General features: G+C 39.0%; 2 protein-coding genes across 2 annotated transcripts in view; one reads left to right on the forward strand and one right to left on the reverse strand.

Annotated features, from left to right (window-relative positions):
* LOC119648890 (spore wall protein 2) overlaps positions 1-22921 on the forward strand; it is a 43306-nt gene that overhangs the window by 9312 nt on the left and 11073 nt on the right. Inside the window, exons 2-3 of the mRNA XM_038050787.1 lie at positions 11091-11459; positions 18868-20298. Coding sequence (XP_037906715.1) covers positions 11091-11459; positions 18868-20298 — 1800 coding nt within the window. The remainder of the gene's footprint in view (positions 1-11090; positions 11460-18867; positions 20299-22921) is intronic.
* On the reverse strand, positions 5407-6363 carry LOC119648891. Its single transcript, XM_038050788.1, has 2 exons — positions 5931-6363; positions 5407-5870 (listed from the first exon to the last, which is right to left on the reverse strand). Exons 1-2 carry the CDS (start codon positions 6047-6049, stop codon positions 5591-5593), a joined length of 399 nt encoding a protein of 132 aa, XP_037906716.1. The 5' UTR covers positions 6050-6363; the 3' UTR covers positions 5407-5590.

Consider the following 22921-nt stretch of genomic DNA (forward strand, 5'->3'; position numbering starts at 1 on the left):
GGTGACTTCGATGGTATGGCGTGAATATCTAAATCGATGGGAAACGACCTAAAGGTCGACCGAACCAGCTTTAGTGACTTGGGAATGTAATGACTCTTCCAGAAGAAGCCTATGGCCGAGAAAAGTTGCGAACCCAATCTAGACGGGACGACCGCGCTACCAAACAGCCAGAGCTAAAGAAGGAAAATGAAGCCAATGAATCCGTCGTACCCCAAGTGGAAAATTTTCCTGCTAGTTAAAAATTATTTGGGGTTCTCCAAGATTATATTTAAGGTAAAGGTTGAGTTTCCAGCCCATCCCAAGTTTTTGGTGGGGGAGAGGGAGGTCCCCAATCTTCAAACCCGATGAAAACTTGTGGGCCTCAACCCCCTCCTCTCCCTCCCTCTCATAAAGTTATCGACCCTTAAAGTAGGGGTTTCTCCATATCATGGCAAAGTTTAAAAGTTTAACCCTACCCAGTGAGATGAAGAGGAGGAAGATGTAGGCATGTAGAAGAAAGGGGTTCTTCCTCCTCTCTAACCACGTTTAAAAATTTAGGGCGGCCATCCGTCATTAACAAGTTATGGCGCCCTAAATTGTGCCTATTTGATATCGCAAGGATAAAGGTGTGTATGAACCGCGTTGAGAAATCTAGGTGAGATATTTTAATATCCTCACGGCAAACTTTGATTTGCAAGCCCCGCCCTCAGAAGGAGAGGGGGTAAAGACGACGTGTAAAACGAAGGAAAGGTCCCAGCTTTCTACCCTCATAAAAAACCATCACGGTCACTACTTGTTACAAGGTTTATTGGTAAGGCGAGAGGGTTTTCAGAGGGGGGACGCTGCCTTGCCCCTAGTCTACAATCGAAGTCTCCCCTTCAATGTACCCCCCTGCCCTCGCTATACACAATTCCAATGGTTTCTTCCATTGATGAAAGCAATGCTGTAAGAGCATTTTGGAACTCCGCCGATTTTCGCTGCAGATTTGATCTTCGGAAACAGGAAAAAGTCATAGTTTTCTAAATCAGGCGAGTACGGCACGTTTTTGAGCACTGAAGTGCCTCTAGTGGCTAAATAACGCTTCAAAGATAGCTTGCTCTGGTCTTTTCATGGTGCAAAATCCACGATTTGTTATTCCACAATTGCGCCCATTTCCTAGGAATTCGTTATCGCGGTGTTGCCAAAATTTTCAAATAGCAGTTCAGCCATTACGATGCCGTTGGTATTTTGATTTTGATATACTTGCGTTTTTCATTTTTGGCGATGCAGCAGTTATCCACTGCCTGGATTGCCGCTCAGTTTCAACATCGCGCACAATTTCATTGATTTTAATCACTTTTTTCGAAGTTGAACCAGACAGGTCGACCAGGGCGTTAGTCATCTTTGGTGTTCTCTCGGCCTTGAGAAAACTGTTTTCGAATAGTATTGAAAATACGCGATCGAGATGAAGATTTCTCACTATTGACTTCTTTCAGCAAGCTATAGCCCTTAGTCGGAGTTTTTTTTTAAATTTAACACAGCCACATAATTTTTCAGTAGAACACGTTTTTTTTTCAAAATTCGACTTGATTCGTCAACGTAGTCTCCTTTAAGAGTAATACACTCATTACAATGCTTCTCCAGATTTTCTATACCAGAAGTGTAAAATGATTTATCTTTTGTCTTAAAATCGGCTTCAGTTTCGGCAATCACTACCCTGAAGCAAGTAGTCACTAGAGGCCAAGTCCGGTGAATACAATGGGTGCAGAAGCAATTTGAAGTTTAGTTCGTGCAATTTGGCCATCGCTTTTATGGACATGTGGCCTTGGAAGTTTTATGTAAAAAAAGCCTAATTAAAATTGATTCACTCTCTGTCTGTCTGTCACACGCATTTTTCTCCGAAACGGCTACACCGATTCAAAAGAAATTTGGTGGACATATGAGAACTGTGAAATCTCACGCATACAGTGAGTGACATAAATTTACTTCGAGTTTAGAAGAGGGCTCCCCATACATGCAAAGGGGGATGTACAATTTTTTTTCACCGTATATATGTAGTCATGAAAGATCTCGATAGTACTTTCCGGTACTGATATTAGTTTTAACGTAAATCTTAAATCATGCAAAGAAGATGTTGACGTCATAATTAACGAGAATAATTGACATTCGAGTAAAATATTAAAGTACCATTTATGAAGAATCTACTTCTGTCTAGGCTTTTTGAAGATTTCGTGTAAAACAAATTCTTATTAAAATCGGTTTACCATCTGTCTGTCTTTCCTGCTGTCACACGCACTTTTCTCAGAAACGGATGTACCGATTGACACCAAACTTGGTGGGAAGATGGAAACGCCCACGCATGCAGCGAGTAAGATCGTTCTATGTGGAACCTAAAGAAGGTTTCCACACATGCAAAGGGTGTAATTTTTATTCCACTAGAATCGTGAGGTATCATATGAAAGGTCTCAATTAGTACTTTCCAATGCTGGCCTCAGTTCTGACAGTTACTGCAACAGGGGGGGTGGGACCTGGAAAGTGGTCATTTTCTCATGGACCCATTCTCAGAATCTATCCGACTGGAACATCTGAAAAAATTACAAAGCTGTCACTATATGTTGCCTAGGCTTCGAAACACCTTCCATACCTATATCTGTTCAAATAAAGTTAATGATAGTACATTGCTATAATTTTTAGTAATTGACTGTGAAAACCCCCTAAAATTCATCTAGAATGTTGTAATATAGGCCATACTGTAAAGCAAGATCCTACCAAGTTTGGTGGGAATAACGCTATCACCAACAAAGTTATAGTAGGACAAAGTTGCCGGTTTAGTGCGAATTCTAATACTTTGAGCAAATTCTAATACTTCGAATGTCAGTATCACGCTAAAGTGAATACTTGCCGTGTAGTATATGCATATACATTACTTGCTGGTACAAAGCAAATGTCTAAATTAAAAAAAACCGAAAAATGACGGACGGTTCCGTCCAGGGCAGAGTCAACTCTTCAGACTTCACCTTTACCCTGGAAGCAGCGTGACCGAAAGTGCCAACAGGTGGAAAAACGCTCCCTTATATCATCGCAAAAACACGACAAGGTTGCGAATTATATTAGACTAAACTAGACTAAAGCTGGGTAGTTGTTTAGGTTATGCGGGATCCTAAGTCCACATCCACATGATGGTTGACTGGGCCAAATGAGGAGCAACTTACTCCCACGTTTTATGGTCCATGGATCCCTGGTTTTGGGCATAGCACCATTTAAGAGAAAGGAAGGAAGGATTTTGGCCCGGTCCACCATCATGTGGATGTGGACTTAGGATCCCGCATAACCTAAACAACTGAGTACCATCTATAAGATATTCTCCGCTATCTTGCTAGGCCGGATAGCCCTACACGCGCAGAACATCATTGGCCCATACCAAAGAGGCTTCACTCTAGGCAAATCAGCAACAGATCAGATTTTCTCTGTGCGGCAAGCGATGAAAAAATTGTTGGAATATCGACTTTAAAGCCTACGATAGCAAAGCCAGGGTAAAACTGTACACGGCCATGAGAGAAGTCGGTATCCCGACGAAATTAATAAGACCGACTAGGCTGACCCTGACCAATGTGCGAGGCCAGATAAAACCAGCAGGATCACTCTTAAGACTATTCGACATCAACCATGAGAAGAGCGACCCGACACGTACAAACTGCCTTCAGTCAGATCGAGCAGGCGGCGCGAGATCTTGGGCTGCACATCAATGCAGGCAAGACAAAGTATATGGTGACAACGTCAGCACTAAAAACCAACCAACCAACACCATCAAACCGCACTGGTCAAACGGGAAGAATAAAGATAGGAGACTACAACTTTGAGGCCGTTGATAATTTCTCCTATCTAGGGTCGAAAATCACAACCGATAACAGCTATGATGATGAAATCCGCGTACGGTTGTTGTCAGCCAACAGAGCCTATTTCAGCTTACAAAAACTGTTCCGCTTGAAACGTCTCATCATAGGGTCAAGCTCTTACTGTACAAGAAGATGATCTTGCCAGTCCTCATGCATTCCTCGGAGGCTTGGGTGCTTAACAAGGAGAATTGCAAACTCTTGGCCGCGTTCGAGAGAAGAATCCTCCGAAGAATTGTTGGCCCCCTACATGAGGATGGACGATTCCGTAGCTTATATAACGACGAAATCTATGAACGATACGATGTCCGTCCGGTTGTGGATAAAATCAGGCCCAATAGGTTACGGTGTGCGGGTCACTTAATCCGTATGGATGAGGATGATCCAGCCCGGAAAATCTATAAGGGCAATATCTATGGTAGAAAAAGAAGACGAGGCTGACCCTGCCTAAGATGGAGCGATGGCGTAGGTCAGGACGCCAGAGAGCTTTTAGGGATATCGAATTGGTGGATCGCGGCGCAAAATCGGGATGTCTGGAGTTCCTTAAGCATAGTACTAAGTTCGCTTTTTCGCGTGAAATCTCATATAAAAACTGTCAAAAATTTCGCATTTGTGAAATAATTTCGCACCGTGGTACTAAGTTTTTCGCACGAAAAAATTTCGACCAAATTAGCTAAGACACAATTATCCACAGAAATCTACACACAGTTGTCAAATTTCCGTGCGAAAACAATGCACCTACACATTATTTTCGCGCGAAAATATGACAGATAGGCAGATTATAAACTGATTGACCAACAGTCTATAAAATTCTATTGTGTTTGGCTATTGTAAGTGGACGGACCTAATTTATAGAATTTAAAATGAAAAAGTTGAGTGTAGATGAAAAGAAAAAATTTATTAAAATTTTAAAAGAAAATAGTGCTGTGTGGGATTTGTCCGAAGCAGGGCATCGAAAAAGTACGGCATTGGCTGCCGCTTGGGAGAAGATTTCCAAAGAAATGAAAAGACCGTTTGATGTGTTATTTTTTTTTGCCAGGGAACTGAACCCTCAGGCGAATTTACGAATTCCTTTAATGAATCTCTAGTAGTTTTTCCGATATCAGTTGGTCGTCCTTGTGTCGGATTTATTGTTGAACTAAATAGCGAGTTCGCTGGTATATTATTCCTCCACTCGCCCTCAATGAGATTACCGCTCGAATCAATGTAGTCTGCATAACGTGTGGGACAATAAACCCTTGGATTTAGACTAGTGAGAAAATTATGAAGATAACAGCAAGCGGCAACAATCTTCTGTGCACGATCCGGTGAACAAAACATTGTTCTAGCAAGGCAGTACCATCTGGAGCAAAGAATTCCAAATGCATTTTCAACGCAGCGTCTGGCACGGCTTACCCGATAATTAAAAATTGTTTTATCTGGTTCTAACATTTGATTGCGTTTCGGAACGTATGGTTTTATTAACCGCTTTCCAAGTGGGAATGCATCATCTCCGACGAAAAAGAACGGCAATCGTTTATCATGTATTTTAGCGTCTGGTGGAAATGGAAGTGATTCGTTTGCCATTGCTTTTCCCAATTTACTGCTCGAAAAAACACCTGCGTCTCCTTCGCTTCCATAAGCTCCGACATCAATGTACGAAAATTTATATTTGGCATCGGCGACAGCCAAAAGAACAATACTATGGTAACCCTACGAATAAAATTATAAATACAGTTTTTGATAATCTATAATTTATATCACTTTACCTTGTAATTGAAAAACATACTACCAGCTTTGGGAGGACATTTAATGGCAATATGTTTTCCATCAATTGATCCAACACAATTTGGAAAATTCCATTGGTAGTTGAAGTCATTTGCAGCATTAATCATGACGTTGGCATCATATGGTGGAATGTATTCATTTAATGCTGATATGAGGGCAATCGAAACCTCATCAATTATTTTACCAAAATGTTGCTTACTTATCCTATACACAGAAGCGATGTGCCTTTGCAGACTTCCGCAAGCGAAGTACCTTAAAATACAATAGTTGTTTTCGAACTATGTAAATAAGAAGAAACTACATATATATTACTCTAACACTGCCGCCAACTTTTGATTCGGAGATATTCCATCTGTTGGCCGAGTCATTTTCTTGGGCTTCAAATAAGGTGTCACCATCGATAGGATCCGCTGAAAAGTTATCACGTCCATGTGAAAATTTTCATAGAATCTTATGGGATCTTTAATTAAATCCTGAAACTATATTAGACAAATTAAAAAATACTAATTGAACGAATTTGCAGAATACAACTCACATCTCTTGCAAACCTGCCACTTTTTTGTCGCTTCTTCAAATAAATGCTTTTATTTTGCCTTTTCTTTTTTTGTTTTTTGATAGATTCGGCAAGCACTGCACTATATAACAAAATAGCATCTTCCAAATCAGAATCAGAGTCTGAATCGATAAACATTTTTTGTATTTTGTGGAACACTGCTATTTTCTTTAAAATTGAAAATCTCCACTGTCACTGTCCCAAATCTCCACTGTCAATTTTCCACAGCGAAAAAATTTCGTTCGAAAATATTTTTTCGTGCGAAAAACTTAGTACTACGCTTTATTAAGGCAGGCCTAGACCGGATACCGGTTGTTGCGTCGTTGATGATGACGATGATGATGATCAATTGAAAATTATGGGTTACATGATATTAGTCGAAAAGTCTATGATAACAGCTGCCTGGAATAGCCTACGACATAAGCCACTAAATATTAGATTTCCTCAATCATATTTTCTACCATATACTGAATAAGTCTAGCAAGACTAGGAACCGTACAGAGTTCAGGAAATAAATCTTCCATAATTGGTATGGGCAAGGGGCGCGGAACGACAAATCGTTTCAACACTTGGCGGGAAAGTCAAACTTGAAAGGAGCAGGTAACGAGAGCGTTGAGACATTTATGGATTTCACAAGCAAATCAAATTCAAGTCAAATCGCTATTTAAATTAATTCGGTTTCTTAAGTTCAGTTGCTTCGTTTCAACTAAGCTGACGGAATAAAAATGAAGATTCGAAATTAATTTGAATTTAAATTTTCGGCAATTGTTTCTTGGCAGAATTTTAATGTGATAATGTTTTGATATATGATAGTTTGCATCAGGTAGTCTTCTGTGTTTTAGAGCATACAAAATATGAAATTGCAAGAACTAATAAAGTACATGGTCCACTGAGCATGAATAAAAAAAATCATATTCTATTACAAGTCTATTTTGGTCTATGATTTAGTCACAAAGTAGGAGTGCAACTCTGATATTTGGATATATTTGTTACGTCTGATTGAGCAAGGAAACTTTGTTGGAATCAATGCCTACTGAATTTCTATTGTTCTGAAATGAGTTCACCAAGTGACCTAATTTTCGGCGTTTTGTAGTACTTTATCTTTCCATATTAAATCACAATCGATTGTTTCCTGACCAACGGATTCCATATTTAAACACTAAAGGAATATGATCGTATATGGTAGTTTTCAATTTAAGTTGCAAGACACATAGCTATGGACAGGTGATTTCTTAAAGGAAGAGGCTTTCCATTAGCATAAGCTGGAGGGTATGGAGTTTTATACAGTCTTTTTCCACTGAATATTGTTATGTGGTGAAATACAACATGAAAGATGAAAGTATGGGGCCCACCTTATTTTTGAACTTATTAAAAAATAAGGGAGAAGCGGTTTACATCCGCCAGCCATAAAGCGAAAATTATTCAATTGTATTGAAATGATTGAATCCATCCCTCTTCCCTTCTATATGGAGTTTTTCATTGGTACCGCAGGTATTATGTTTTGCACTTATTTTCATCGATCGAAGGTTTATGCTACGTGTTTTGTCTATTGCCCATGAACCATCATCATCATCAACGGCGCAACAACCGGTATCCGGTCTAGGCCTCCATGAACCATGCTAACATAAAATAACCGATGCAGTTTTCTTCCATTTTCTTCCAAACTGTAATCAATGTTGATGCCGGGGTGATAAGGATGATCATCCGGGTTAACTAAGGTTAACCAAAAGGTCAGAGCTATTCTAAAAACCTAAAAGAAAAGTGAAATTAACCGTGCAGGTCCGCAAGTACCTAAGTGAAGCTCCACAGTAGTCTCCCGTCGACATTCGCATTGCGACTGCATCCGAATCTGAAAATTTAAATAAAAATGGAAAAATAGCGACATGTTTCAAAACGACGTAATAACAACGGAGTTTTGAACACACAAGTGGAGCTGGAAAACTCGAGGACTCGGAGCCACAGTCAAGATAGGGAAATTCGTAGTTGGTTGTATCATCATCAACGGCGCAACAACCGGTATTCAGTCTTAGTAAAGAAAAGGGTAGTATAGGTCTCAGGGCGGAACGTGGATTGGTACCACGATGAAGCATGAAATCTGAGGAACATCTGCTGAACTAACACCAGCAGCTCTACTAGCAAACCCTATCTCTACGCCTCTAGTCCTTTCCATTCGAAAAATTGCGTACGGAGAAGAATGAATACTGGTCTGTCGCGCCTGAAAATCGGACAAATTCTAAAAGCTGGTCTTCTAGGTTAGGGGTAGGGGTAGTGCTGACAACAATACACCGAAAAGAACTTGTTACGTAGCTACAATGGCTTGCATCCTTCTCTTTCGGCCTCGGTTCTTATTGACGCGAGACTTTTCGGACTCTAGGCCGTTGTTTTAAGAGATGCCTCGAATTCAATTAGCTATTAACCATGTTCATAATTTATTCATAAGTTTGAAAGATAATCAAATCCACAAACCATGTAGCTTTATTTCGTTACATAATTTTCTACTTGAAAGTTCGGCCGGAGATCATTTCCGTAAATAGAAGATTACCCGAAACGCAACTGGCAATACACTTGCGGTCGTGAGACGACGTCGTCACCCTTTTTGTGTGGGGAGAAATTGTCACACAGAACAAAGGCTTGGAGCCTTTGAGTAACAGTGATGGTCACTTTCCATGTATTGCCACGATATAACGGCCAAAGAGAACATTTGCACGGAATAACCTCAACTTGATATCGGTATTGAGGTATATACATTTTTACAATTTTAGACAAAACAGCGAATGCAGCACTATTAATGTGTCGGGCGACATCCAGTTTGGTGTCATCGTCCGCAGAAGCAACGCCCTCAACATTGATCGATAAGCTCGATGTTCTGCCCGTTCAGGGGGAAACCACACTAGGAGTGCCAAGAAATTGATTTTTTTTGTATTGTGTTCATTAAGGACGCCCCCTCTCACTACTCCTCTTTTACTTGTTATGGACACTGTCCCACGGCGAATTCAACGTCCAGCGCCCTATACATTGCTTTACGCAGATGATGTTTTCCTAGCGTCTAATAGCAAAAATGATCTCGAGCAACTTGTCCAAAAGTGGAATGATCGCCTTGTGCAACATGGTCTCAGATTGAATCTGAATAAAGCTGAATTTTTGACGACCGATCTCAATGAAACGGACACAATCACTGTCAGTGGGAGTGACCTGCCTAGAACTGAGCGACTTAAATACCTCGGGTCAACGTTATCAGCTAATGGAGAACTACGTTATGAAATTGCTTCACGCATTAACGCAACCTGGATGAAGTAGCGTTCCACAACTGGTAGTCTTTGTGATCGACGTATTAATGAACGTTTCAAATCCAAAATTTACCGCCATGTCGTCCGTTCTGTCGCTCTCTATGGTTCTGAGTGTTGGTCGACTATAAAAGACAATGAACCGCGTCTTGCGGTAATGGAGACGGATATGTTGCGTTGGACCAGTGGCGTGATACGTTTTGATCACATTCGAAATGAGGATATCCGCGATCGATATGGGGTTGCACATGGTCCCATAATTCGCGCCAACGAGTATTCACTTGCCAAGATTGGTCTGAGCATCGAAGTCGATGGTGAACGACCAAAAGGCCGTCCGAAACAACGGTGGCTTGATACGCTGGATGGGGATTTGAAAGCCTCGAGACGGCATTCAGATCAGGCATTTGATAGGTGAAATGGCGAGGCCAATCACGACAAGCCGACCCCGGTTGTAAACGGGACAAAGGCTGAAGAAAAAGAAGAAGTGTAGATCGGTGACTTAACTATCTCAGAATACGTTCCGGACATTTGAAAGCAAAATTCGCATTCTCTTAGATTTTATAAACGTATAACCAAGCGCTTATCGAGTACAGATTCTTACTCGAGCACACAAGACATTATGTACTTATGTAGCGTAATATAGCGTACTTATAAATACTTGGCATCAGTCTTGACGTAGGTTGCTACGAGCGTATTTTTATTTATTGTTACTGTTTTTTGGTTGAATTTGAGAGGTAGTGCTGACCGGAAGCAACTCTACTTGACTTCGCTTTGAATCTCATTCAGTTCATCATTTGTTATTCTGATAATAACTATTCATGCTGTCGAAATCTTTTCCAAAATCGTTGAGTAAAGAGTAAATAAAGGGAGATTTAAACTTGACGCACTGTTCTAAAATGAAAAAAAAAACAAAATCTTGTTTGCAGAAGACCCCTCTTCTCAAAATGTTAAAATTGTAAATAATTCTCGAACGACGCTAAAAATAAAATAAATTCTAAAACGTTGACATTGGATGCCTAAATGGTGGCGCATCGGTAAAGAACACGTGAATTTTTGTATAATGATATGTGAGGGACCGAAGTGTTCAATGGACCCCTCCCCCCACATTCCCGAGCCTGGGTACCACAGAGGCGTGCTAGCACGTGTCGATGGAACACTTCAATGGAACTTCAATGTTTTCGGGCGGACCTTCAGGGTCAATTTCGCCATCTTTTTATGTTTTTGGGATAACTCTTTTCTCTAAGTCGTCTCCGGCCACTTAGGATGGTCATATAATCATCGCCAATCCCACATTTTGTCATTACAATCGCTTTTATGGAGAGAATAATTGCTAATTTTGGGTGTAGTTCTATCCACATTTCTTACTTTCGTAACTCCTTGATGTTGCGGGATACGTTCCGAATTTTAGCTTACAGAAGAAAGAATTTGTCTGTCAATGTTGTTTTAATCTCAAGTATCAAGCGCGATGCTGACTACATTGCCTCCTAGTGTACCGTTACGGTCTTGAATGAAGTGCTCTAACACACTTCAAGGCGCTGATCCAACATGGATTGTTGCACCAACGATTATTATTATTATCAAGCATAATTCAATTTTTCTCAAACATATAGTAATATTCTTTTTTCTCTTTTGCAGGTCAAAAAACGCCAGCAACGTGTTCTTATGATTTTGGACAGTAAAAATATCAAATACGAAACAATCGACATAACAGAACCAGGTAAAGAAGCCGAAAAGGATTTTATGCAAACAAATTCAACAAGTAATGGAGCGACAGTGGGCGATCAAAATCCCCGACATCCACTGCCACCACAAATCTTCCATGAAGATGAATATTGTGGCGACTATGACGCCTTCGATTTGGCCAACGAGACAGACGAATTGGAAAAATTCCTGAAATTAGCACCAGCCGAAGTGACCAGCGTTTCAAGTGCCGAAATTGAATTGAAGAGCAAAGAAAACGGGGAACCTGGAACTGAAGAGAACAAAGAGAACGAAGCAAAGGAGGTTTGAACAGATAAAAGAATTATTGAGTGTTTTCTTAATAATCTTAACATTTTAGTTTTCGTTTAATTTTATTTTTAAAACAAAATAACAGACTAAAAAAAATTACAAAAAAAAGACATTAGTCCTAGTAGCCTTGAAACTGATTCGATTTAATACATCAATACCAATCGAAAGTAAATGATTACGTTAATATATACATATATATCTATTTTTTGATCCATGATGCATGTTTTGTTTATTAGAATTGCCGCATAATACAACCATGTATTTGTTGCTCTTAGCCAAACTAAAAACCTGTAATTTTCGTATTGTTTGATACTTTACTTATGCTCTTATTGACATTATATTTGATCGCAATAATATCATGCTATAGTTCAAATCATCTTTGATTCGGCAATGTTTTATCCAAATCTGCAATCAGAAAACCCTGCATAGACTGTAGGCTGTTTGTATTTAACTATAGTTGAATAAGAAAGTTTTTAAATCCGAAAACTAAACAAGTCATCATTGCTATAATTCGGAAGTTTTGTTTAATTCCACAGAAACATATGTGAAATAATTTTGAAAAAAAAAAATCATACATTCCGTGTAGGACACTTTACATGACTGAAATTTTCATATATTATTGTCTGTTTATTCGTTTTTAACATTTTAGCTAGTTGAAGTAGTGTGCTTGGATGAATATTCAATAAATTTAATGAAGGAACATAATGCGATTGTAGCGAATTGAATAGGATGCGATGTTGTTAGGACGCGTGGAAATAAAATTAACTTTAATATAATTTGAGTAAAAACATTGGTTGGCAGATATGAGTGGAGTGATCGAGATTTCATTGTTATAATCGAGAAAAAGCATATCCTATTTGTACCCAAAACAAACTTGTTGTGTATGCACAATTGATGAATATACAAGAAAAATATGTGTAATTTCACCGCGTATAAGGCTTTGATTGTAAAGATGATGAAGCTGAAGTGGTTATAGTCTCATCAAGAAGTGGAGTTTATAAGCGGTACGGAATATGATTGCGTATCTGCGGGTTAGATACGAGTTTGTTTCTCATCCCATGCGCCATATACATAGCACCAACACCATCAAAACGATGCGTAGAACTTTTCACGCGCAAGTGATTGAAGAACGTCGAATATGTGCAATGTTTTTCTTTCATCATACAAATTTAAACAATGCGCCGTGAGACGAATCTCCTGTATGCCTTCCTGGTGTATAGGTTTGTCAGTAATGCTTTCCGGGGTCCTTGGGGATTGAATTTCGTTTGAGAAGCCTATTTTATTTAGAGGGTATTTTTTTTCTTCATTCAATTGATTCTGTTTTTATATAGAGATGTTTCCCTTTTGGACAAGCGAAAAAGAGATAGCCATTTTTCAATAATCATCACAGTTTATCTAATATAGTTAACACACCCAAAAGTACGGACTTGCCAATACACTTCCGGCACATTACAGCCTCTAAACACGGACAAGGCATAATCTTAATCAAATCCTATTTAGAAGACGAAGATGGAAACAACTGAAATTGGCGTAGCCAGTCATATAGCTCAAAGTACTTTCAAAAGCCCTTACGTATTCACTTATGCGTAAGCAAAAACGGTGTTGAATTCGTCACCAAATTGGCAAGTTTGTGAGGAAATTGCCAGGCCAGAGTAATTTAAAATCGTGTGTTCGCTTTGTTTGTAAGGGAAATGTGGTAATTAATTATTAGCTGAAGGTTGGCACTTTAGTTATGAAAAAAATCAAGCAAGTTTTTTTTTGCCTGATTTGGTTGAAGTCCTCTGCTATTCAATTTTTTGTTTAAGAATTGAGGGATTCCTAAGTCCGCTAGCCACTTAATGGCGGACCGGACCAGTTGGGAAGCAACATGCTTTCACAGTTGTGCTCCACGGCACCCTCATCCTTGGACAAGCATCCAAAATGCAAAATTTAAGACTTGCGGTTTCGTCCAGGGCTTTCTGCTATTCAGTTATAATAACGGAAAAGAAGCTTGAAGCAAACAGTCTTAAACCTATGCCTTGCCTTAATCATGTAAGGTTCTATTCTCCCATTTGACATTTTTTTCGATACATTATTTCGTTACTTGTTTTGAAGGCCCACACATATTAATTTCGGCGCTGGTAATGTGTTATGAGCAAATTAGGCACACATTTCATTGAAACCATCTTAGCAACCAATTGTGTGGATTCCACCCTAGGTCGTCAATGGGTTTAATTACACAACCCTAACTTAATCACTACTAACGAGGACCAAACCCTTCCTACATTAAACCTTGCCAAACTGAACACTTCACTGTCGTTTGCAAACATGACATTCTGAAACAGTCGGGAACCGGAAGTTCGTCGCTTCAAGTATGAAAGGTTTTGTGTATTTCTTCTGTAAGAATATTTTGCGTGGCTTGTATCTTTCATCTTACGTTTTTCCCACATTTGATGCCGTGCAAGCGATAAGCCTACACCATCAAATGGTATGTTAGATTGGGAGAACTGGTAGGCTATATGCCGGATGACAAGGATAATGGTAAGAGTTCTAAGCTTTTATAACGGAACGTCGCGGTCTCACTGGTAACAAAGGAATTCGTACCGTACCAATTTTTCAAGAGCATTCAACTTCGTAATTAAAATTTGGAATTGGATATCAGCTCCTCATTTGTATCCATTTCGATTCCCGCTGCTTTTACGCGAACTACTTCAGATGTGCGATTCAATTACTAAATCCGTATTGAGGTGCCCAATGTCGGATCTACACGATCGCCAAACCCTAATAATTCGTCGCAGGATCAAACGTGTGGATAGAGTATTTGGCTTATCATAATTTGTAGGTTGGCACCGCTGTCAACCGACCCAATCGAGTGTCAATTTTTTGGAGAAATCAAAGAGAGTTTGTTTGCCTGCTCAGAAAAGGTTAACGCCCTCGCAAACGTGTGGATGCAGCAATGCCAAACGTGTGGAGCCGGCATAATGGTCTTTAATGGACAATTGTCATCGTTGCTGTAGCATATCAATATTCCTAATCAAGTTGCAAACCAAGCTACAGACAGTGCAATATGATTCCCAATGCAATGGCGGTAGGAGTGTGTGTGGTAATATCGGATGATGGAAGTTGAAGGGTGTTATTTGGTGGAAGAAATTGTTGAAAAATATGAAAAAGATTTGCGCTGCAGACTGAGGAAAGAAGTCTAGATTATAGGAACTGTATAAAAATAAGTCGAAAGACTGGAAGCTAGACGCTTCAGATATAAAGGTTTTGTGTTCATTTTGTGTAAGAAATTTCTTGTATGTTTTCCATTTGTACATCGGTAAAAATTCCCAAATTCCAAGTCTGCCGTTCATATGTGTTCACTATTATTATGACGTCATACACGTTGTTAACTTTATTTGGGCAGATATCGGAATGAGATATATTTTGAGCCCTAGATTTCATATAGACGCACCATTATGAACTTTTTTCAGATTTTTCGGTTGGATAGCTTCTTAGACCTGTTTCACTTCCGGGACACACATTTTGACCCCGCACTTTCCTATGTTTTACCCAGTATCAGAAATAAGTTTTGAAAAGTACTAATCAAACCATTTTATTTGATATCCTTCATGAACACATTCTGTGAAGAAAAAAATACAGCCCCCTTTCGCATGTATCCCTCGTACACACTCTCCCCTTAAACCCATCATCACAGAACATATGTTCTCACCAGATTTCATGCCAATAGCTTCAGCCATTTCCGAATAAATCAGGTGTGGCAGATCGATTCTAGTAAGGTTTTGTTCCACGCAAAACCTTAAAATTTATACATTAGTGAATCGGTTGCGTAACAATCCACCATTTGTACATAGGGCATTGTGGCGTCTTAGAGTACTTCATTCAAGATCGTAACGGGATACTAGGAAGCAACAAGGTCAGGGGGGCAAAAATGCCTACATTTTTTGGACCTTTCCCGCTCCTGCAGGAATTACCCTTGTATAGCATTAAATGTGATGATAACGAAACGAAAGGGGCAGTATCTATGGTGGAAAATGTGGCAGATTCTGCTTCAGATGGGGGGATGGGGTTGGTCATTGCGCCAGACGGCTATTGGGGATATCGAATTGGTGGACCTCGGCACAGACCGGGATGACTGGAGTTCCTTATTAAGGCCTAAACCGAATACCGGCTGTCGTGACGATGCTGACCATGATGCGCTTTATATCCCTCCTTTGTAAAGTATAGGAAGAAATATTCTTCAAAAAAAATTACCGAAAAGCGTCAAATAATACATTTTTTATTTACTCATCAAAATTTATTGGGTCGCCTTCAAAATGGCCTCAATTTGAAGCACCGAAAATATGCCCATTTTTATTCTCCTTGGCTTTTGCCTTGTCTGCTAGCTGGGTTGGCTCTTCTAGATCGGTTTCACCACTTTTTTCGGTTATTGGTTTGATTGGGGTGAAGTAAAGAGGTCCTTAAATTGCCTTCTAGCCTATTAAACCACCGCGATTTCGATCGGTATTTGGGTTATGTTCAGGCCCCTGGTCTAATGCAACATCTTCGTCTTTATTACCGCGGGAATGCATTCATTGTTTTAGCGCTCGCAACCATAGAGGATAACAGAGCAAACGACGGTACGGCAAATTCTAGATTTGAGATGTTTATTGTTGCGAATGTGTCAAGTCTAAAATCTAGCGTATGCAATTTCGATAAGCTTGGAATCACTTTCGTTCAATCCGATCGAAGAGAGATCAGGTAGGATTTAGCATAGTGCAATGACTCCAACTATACTCTATTTATCTCTTTCCCTGATCTCGGCATTTTATTTTTGTTTTACTGAGGGTAGTACAGAGTACGTTGCCTCAAACCCTCCTCCTTTACCTGGGCTTGGGACCAGCATACTATGTTAATAGCATTCGGTAGAGCCAAATAGCGCAACCGATCACCACGAACCGACCCCGCTTGTGAGCTGGACAGAAGCTGAAGAAAAAGAAGAAGAAAAGGAATCACTTTCGCTCTTCGTGGTGATCTTCAGTTCACGTATGGATTTTTGTTTTATGGTTTCCATTGATTTAAAACCGATACCCCGGTGTAATTAAAACTTACTATTTTTCTATAAAATTGCCGTTTCGATCCAAATACTTTTGCATACGATGCTCTCGCTTTCGTCTGTAACCATATCATAAAATTCTAACCCCAACTCCCTTCATCGTCAATGTTTAGACACATTCCACCCAAATGTTTCTTTAATTTTGGGAAAAGTGCTTATCACTTGGTGCTAGGTCAGGATTGTAAAGAGGGTAGCCAGGACAGTCCAGTCGGAATTAGTAGCCAGTAGTTCCCGTGTTTGAACAGAAACGTGAGGATGAGGTTTGTCATGGGTTAGCCTTATACATTTGGAGAGTCTTCTTCGTCGGCGATTATGAATCGCCCGTTGGAGTTTTCTTTTTGTGTCAAAGTTGTCATGTCATGTTCGAAAAGGCAGTTTCATGAATTTTTTCGCCTAAATATTTTGGTTCCGACAAAGTAGAGTGTCTTCATTCGAATGATTGTTTTTTGGGTTCGGGATTGAAATGATATACTCACGTTTCACCGCTTATAGCGCTAGAAATCAAAAATCCCTTCTTGTTTCCTCACATTGTGGCGAAAACTAATGAATTCTGATGCTGGAAATCCCAGTATCCCAACCAGCGAGCTCGTTGATGGCAATCCATCGAACTTCAAGCAGTATGCGCTCAAATGTTTCAACAATCCAATGAATGTCTATAGACGAAACCCCTTTCCCTTTAAAAAAAAAGGCATAAGAGTGCGAATTGCGCATCCTGACCGTAATAGCAATGGCTGCTAGGTCGACACTGATCGGCGTAGCAAGTCGGAAGTGATGAAATATAGAAAGGGGGAAAGTTGCTGCGTGCACCAGTTTTACTGGATTTCGCCTAACACATGTCACTTTCAATCAGCAAAATTTCGAACCTTATTTTACGAACGAATCTCGTACCTTGGATTAGTGAAGCCAGCGACCATTCCCTATACCTTTAACAGAATGTATTTATATTTTAAATGTTATGTTCAATGGTCCTTGAGGAAATCTTGAATAAAAATAAATAGGGTCCGTCTTCTTTTTATTCTTCAGCCTTTGTCCCGTTCACAAACGGGGTCGGCTCGTCGTGAACGGCTTCGCCATTTGACTCTATCGAATGCCTGATCTGGGTAAATAAAATCCGTAATGTATATGTATTGAGTAGTAGGTACAATATAAAGTTTTTAGAAGCTTTTTTTGTGTGGAATGAGGAAAGCGGCGCAAAGATGTGTTTATAATTTGCAATGGCAGTTATTTTAGGGGTTCTTAGGGGGTATCACCATTTCAGAAGTTCACTGGACATTATTTTTGGCTAAATCGGATTCCAAAGTGGAATGTGGCCAAACAAATAGATGCCGGGATTTTCATTTTAAATCCTTTACATGTTTTTCTTTCAAATTTGTCAGCTGAACTAAGACAGATCAATCTATCTCTACTGAATTCTCTATACTTCTCGCCAAAAACTTTTTAAGGTACAAAATGGTGAAAACACAACTGATGGAATGCCAACCAATGTAAATAACAGTTCCAGCAATTTCACTGCCTATGATATGCTTACACCCAATAGTCTGAATCGAATGATTTTGGGTTAAACGCTGCATCGACAATAATTGTAAAATGAGGAAATTTAATTGAATCGACATACCTTGCTCTACTAGTTGAAATATATGCCGAACTATATAGTTCTCACTGAGTGAAATCGCATTATGAGATACGTTGCGTGTCAGTCATGTAATCTAGTTTTTATATTTAATAAGAGATTTCTTCATATAAGCATTTAATTTTGTTCATTTGCGAGAATATTGGTCAGTTATAGTTGGATAGAACTAAATCGAGCACAACTTCATCTTTTTGGAATGAAAGAACGCTAAAGTCATGAAACCAATACTTGGTCTACCTAGAACCGTTGCTTTCACATAGTTTAGTTGGTTTGTTTGTTTTTTAGTGGAATAACATTATGACGAAGACGAGAACCTGCAATGATTTTCGCAAATGAGCGATACTAACTGAAATTTGAGAATTTTAAATATTTATAATTAATAAATTTTATATATATGCAATTATATAGCTTTTATACATACATGAAAAATGAAATATATAACCGAAAAATTAATAAATTGGCGTAATTCGCTCATTTTCTTAACCCTGACTTTGTTGTGAAGTTTTATATTTTTTCTCAATTAACTAAGATTTGATAGCCAACCAAAATATTGTTCCAGAGTTTGATGATGAATTTTATTTTATTCCTTCCCGCATATTTTTATGCTTACGTGATTGATTGATTCCCCTTGTCCGTAACCAAACACAACATATTTCACACCTACACTCGATTCAATACTTTTCATCATGTATGAGAAGACCGCTGAAGGTGAGGAGAAGAAGGAGGAAGGTGAGGGAGAAAAGAAGGAGGAAGGTGAAGGCGAAAACAAGGAAGAAGGTGAAAAGAAGGAGGAAGGTGAAGGAGAAAAGAAGGAAGAAGTTGATGCAGAAAAGAAGGAAGAAGGTGAAGAAGGAAAGAAGGGAGAAGCCGAAGGTGTAAAGAAGGAGGATGGTGAAGGTGAAAAGAAAAAAGAAGGTGATGAAGAAAAGAAGGAAGAAGGTGAGGGAGAAAAGAAGGTAGAAGGTGATGCAGGTGAAAAGAAGGAGGAAGCTGAAGGTGAAAAGAAGGAGGAAGGTGAAGGCGAAAAGAAGGAAGAAGAGAAGAAAGAAGAAAGCGACGTGGAAAAGAAAGATGAAAAAGAAGACAAGAAGGAAGAAGTTGGCGACAAAGAAGGTGAATCAGCGGGTCAAGAAGATGAAAGTAAATCTGAGGAAAAGGAAAAGACAGATGCTGCCGATGAGAAGAAAGAAGAAGAAGCGGGCACTGAAGACGCAGACAAAGCCGAAGTAAAGGAAGAAAAGGAAAAGACTGAAGATTCCGAGAAGAAGGACGCAGAAGAACCGGACAAAGCAACAGAAAAAGATGAAGATAAAGCGAAAGAAGCCGAACCTGTACAAGATGATTCTAAAGTAAGTGAAACAAATGTAGAAGATAAAACAGAGTCTGAAGAAGGTAAGGAAAAAGCTGAAGATGTTAAGGCTGAAAGCGCGGAAGAGAAGCACGAAACCACGGAAGACAAAAAAGAAACGGAAGATGAAAAGAAAACGGAAGAAACTAAAGAAACAGATGAAAAAGGCGAAGAGAAAAAAGAGGAATCAGCAAGTGATGATGTAAAAAAAGAGTCAGATGAAAAAACTGAAGAGACAAAGGAAGAATCTGCGAGCGACGACGTGAAAAAGGATTCAGAACAAAAAGAAGATTCCGCCCAAGAAACCCCTGCCGAAGTCAAAGAAACCGAATCGACCAAAAAAGAAGTAGAAGAAGTTGCCAGCGAAGTAAAAGCAGAGCCAGAAGAAACAAAAGAATCTCCGAAACCTGACGACGAAGCCGACAAATCCACTAAACCTGAAAAAACAGATGAACCGTCCGAGAAAGAAGAAGATAAACAAAAAGATGAAGAAGCCTCTAAGGAATCAGAATCAAAACCAAGCGAAGAAACATCAGAGAAAAAAGATGATACATCTCCTGAAGCACCTTCTAAAGAGGATACAAAAGAACCAACGGCGGAGAAGAAAGATGAGGTCGAAGCTTCAGCAACGGATTCAACTCAACCTAAAGAGGGTGAAAAAGATGATAAGTCTGCCGATGAAGAAACCAAGCCTGAATCAAATGTAGAAAAACAAACAACAGATGAAAGTCCAAGTGAAACAACAAAAGATACAGAAACACCTAAACAGGATAACACTGAGGTTTGAACTACTAATATTTTTCATGAAATCAAAATTCAGAGATAAATTTATTCATGTTGTGTACTGCGCTGTTGAGCTCCTGAGCTAATTGCTTGCAATTTAAGCTCTAACAACATTTCGTGCTATTTTGGCTTTTGTTTATATTTTCATATTTCCTTTTTGTAATTTTATTGTATTCTTAAGTCGCCGTATCCACTGGAAAGGCTTCACTTGTTATATACACGCTATCTTGATTGTTGTTTTAAGGATTAGATTAAATTCATTTTAGAATGGAATCATGGAGGAAACCACGTTATCATGACACTTCCAGATATGATTATATCAGTAAAATTGAGTGGTACAGACAAATATCATTTTAATCTTTGCTACAAGTGAAATTCAGCGATTGTTGTGTTATACAGAAAAACATTTCCATATTTTACACATATCAAAGTTTTACAGAAAATTTTTCCCAAGAGCTTTTATTTTTTTCTAACTCGAGTTTTCAGTAAATCTAGATTTGTAACTACATATTTCTCTGTTTATGACACTTTTCCATGATTGTCGGCTAATTTGAACCATTCCCATTTAATTATAAAAGAATGAGAATATGATTAGTGATATTGGAGAAGAGTACGTGAATGTGGTTGATCCAGCAGCATCGTCCGAGAATTTTGAAATTGGCGAAGTCCTTAATAATGAAATTGGCGAAGTAAATAAGGAAGATCAAAATGAAATTGGCGAAGCAAACGATAATGAAGATCAAAATGAAATTGTTTCTGAATTAATGGAAAATACAAATGATGGGGAATCAGAAGATGCTGCTATGTCATCAGAGGAAGATGAAATCGTCCAGGAGGTTTGAATTTATTGATAAGGACGAAGAAAGATATGAAGGGATTTGCTTTATAGGAATGAATAATGCATCGAATTTACTGTAAATACGAATATTGTTGGAATTTCTGGGTTTTAAATTTAATGTATACGATTAGTTTTCGGCAATTTAAACCGTACAAATTTTAAGCGGTAAGACCTTTTCCTCATAAGCGAATTCAATAATATGAAGTACGGAGACAATTTTGGTTATAACCACAGACACTTTTCCCTGATTGATATTGTCGCCCGTATATTATCATAAAGATTTAATTTAAGAGGTAATTTTTCAACTGTTTATCTAAAAAGTTATTTGCTGTCAACCCCTTCATAGCTTTGATTTCAGTCCCTTATTTTTTCATTGTCACTAAGTAGTTAGATAGTGCGTAAATAGTTAATTTGTCTTGACTGTTTGCATGTAGAATTTTGCAGCTGCGAACAAAAATATTTTTTTTATTTGACTATATTATAAAATTTTAGGTTTACAATAAGGGAACATGAATTTAGGGAATAGGTTTCTTCCTTTCGTTGAGAATTTTGAACCTACAATTCATATCCCTTATATGGATTGTTTTAATGCTGTCTACCATATTTAATTATATGGAATAAGTTTTAGGTAAATCAGCATTCACGCTCTATCACGAAGTAATACTTGGCTAGTGTGGACTCCTTTGTTTTTTTTTTCATTTTGAAACTTGTCGATCAATCTACTAGTTGGTATTCTGTTTGACACATTCCCGTTCTCTGTGGTCTTCTGGTATTATGGTAATTTCAAGTCCTTTTTCCTCTACCGCATCGGGCTTGAACATTTTTCTGCGAAATGTTGTCAGAGATGTCTATGATTCGTATCGTCTGGAGACCATATTGATTCAAAAAGTTCTTGTGCTTTTAAACTACTCAGATTTAAAGTCTCTGGAATTTTCTATAAATTTCCTCTTCACTTTCATCATTATAAATATGCAATCCTTATTTAATTTTCTCCCGGAGTATTGGTTTAGTGAGTTTCAAAATTTGTTGGAGTAGGAAAGTGAAATGCAGACTACCGACTTAAACACCCTCTCGTGCGTCTAAGACATTAACCTGGACCAGTTTGACAGATTACCTCAGGCCCGGCCCATTCAATGTAGGAGCATAATTCCGTGATTCAAGGAATCTCAGCTAACCCGTTATCTCTCCTATCCATTTCCCTCTTTTTCGCCTTAAGAATTTCTTGAGTGTAACGTACTACTCTGTTCCACATGTCCTCGCTCTGCAGCATGGTCTCAATTATGGTGACCGGAAACACTTGACACCCTTCCATGGAAATGTTGTACCGATCCCAGCTTTTGCAGAAGAAAAAGATGTGAGAGACATCATCAGACACATCCTTGCAATAAATGCAAAGTAAGACTGAGCAGCTGGACTAAATATTAGTCTTCCTCATCCTGGTTTCGATTGAATAATAATAATAATCGTTGGCGCAACAATCCATATTGGATCAGGGCCTTGAAGTTTGTTAGAGCACTTCATTCAAGACCGAAACGGTACACTACAGTATACTGTAGGAGGCAATATGGCAAGCATTGCCCTCGCCCGAGATTATTACCCTGATTTGACTCAGGTACTCATTCACAGCTGAGTTGACTGGTATCCGACGTCAAGTCACGAAACAAATCCCACTGCCACCAGTGACATTTGAACCGCGACTTTTCGTACGACAGCCTTGTGCTCTAACCACTCAGCTATCCGGACATTTCGATTGAACCACGGACGAAATGCGCGCTCCATCTCG

This window comes from Hermetia illucens, chromosome 2 (assembly GCF_905115235.1).
Source record: "Hermetia illucens chromosome 2, iHerIll2.2.curated.20191125, whole genome shotgun sequence".
Lineage (NCBI taxonomy): Eukaryota > Metazoa > Arthropoda > Insecta > Diptera > Stratiomyidae > Hermetia > Hermetia illucens.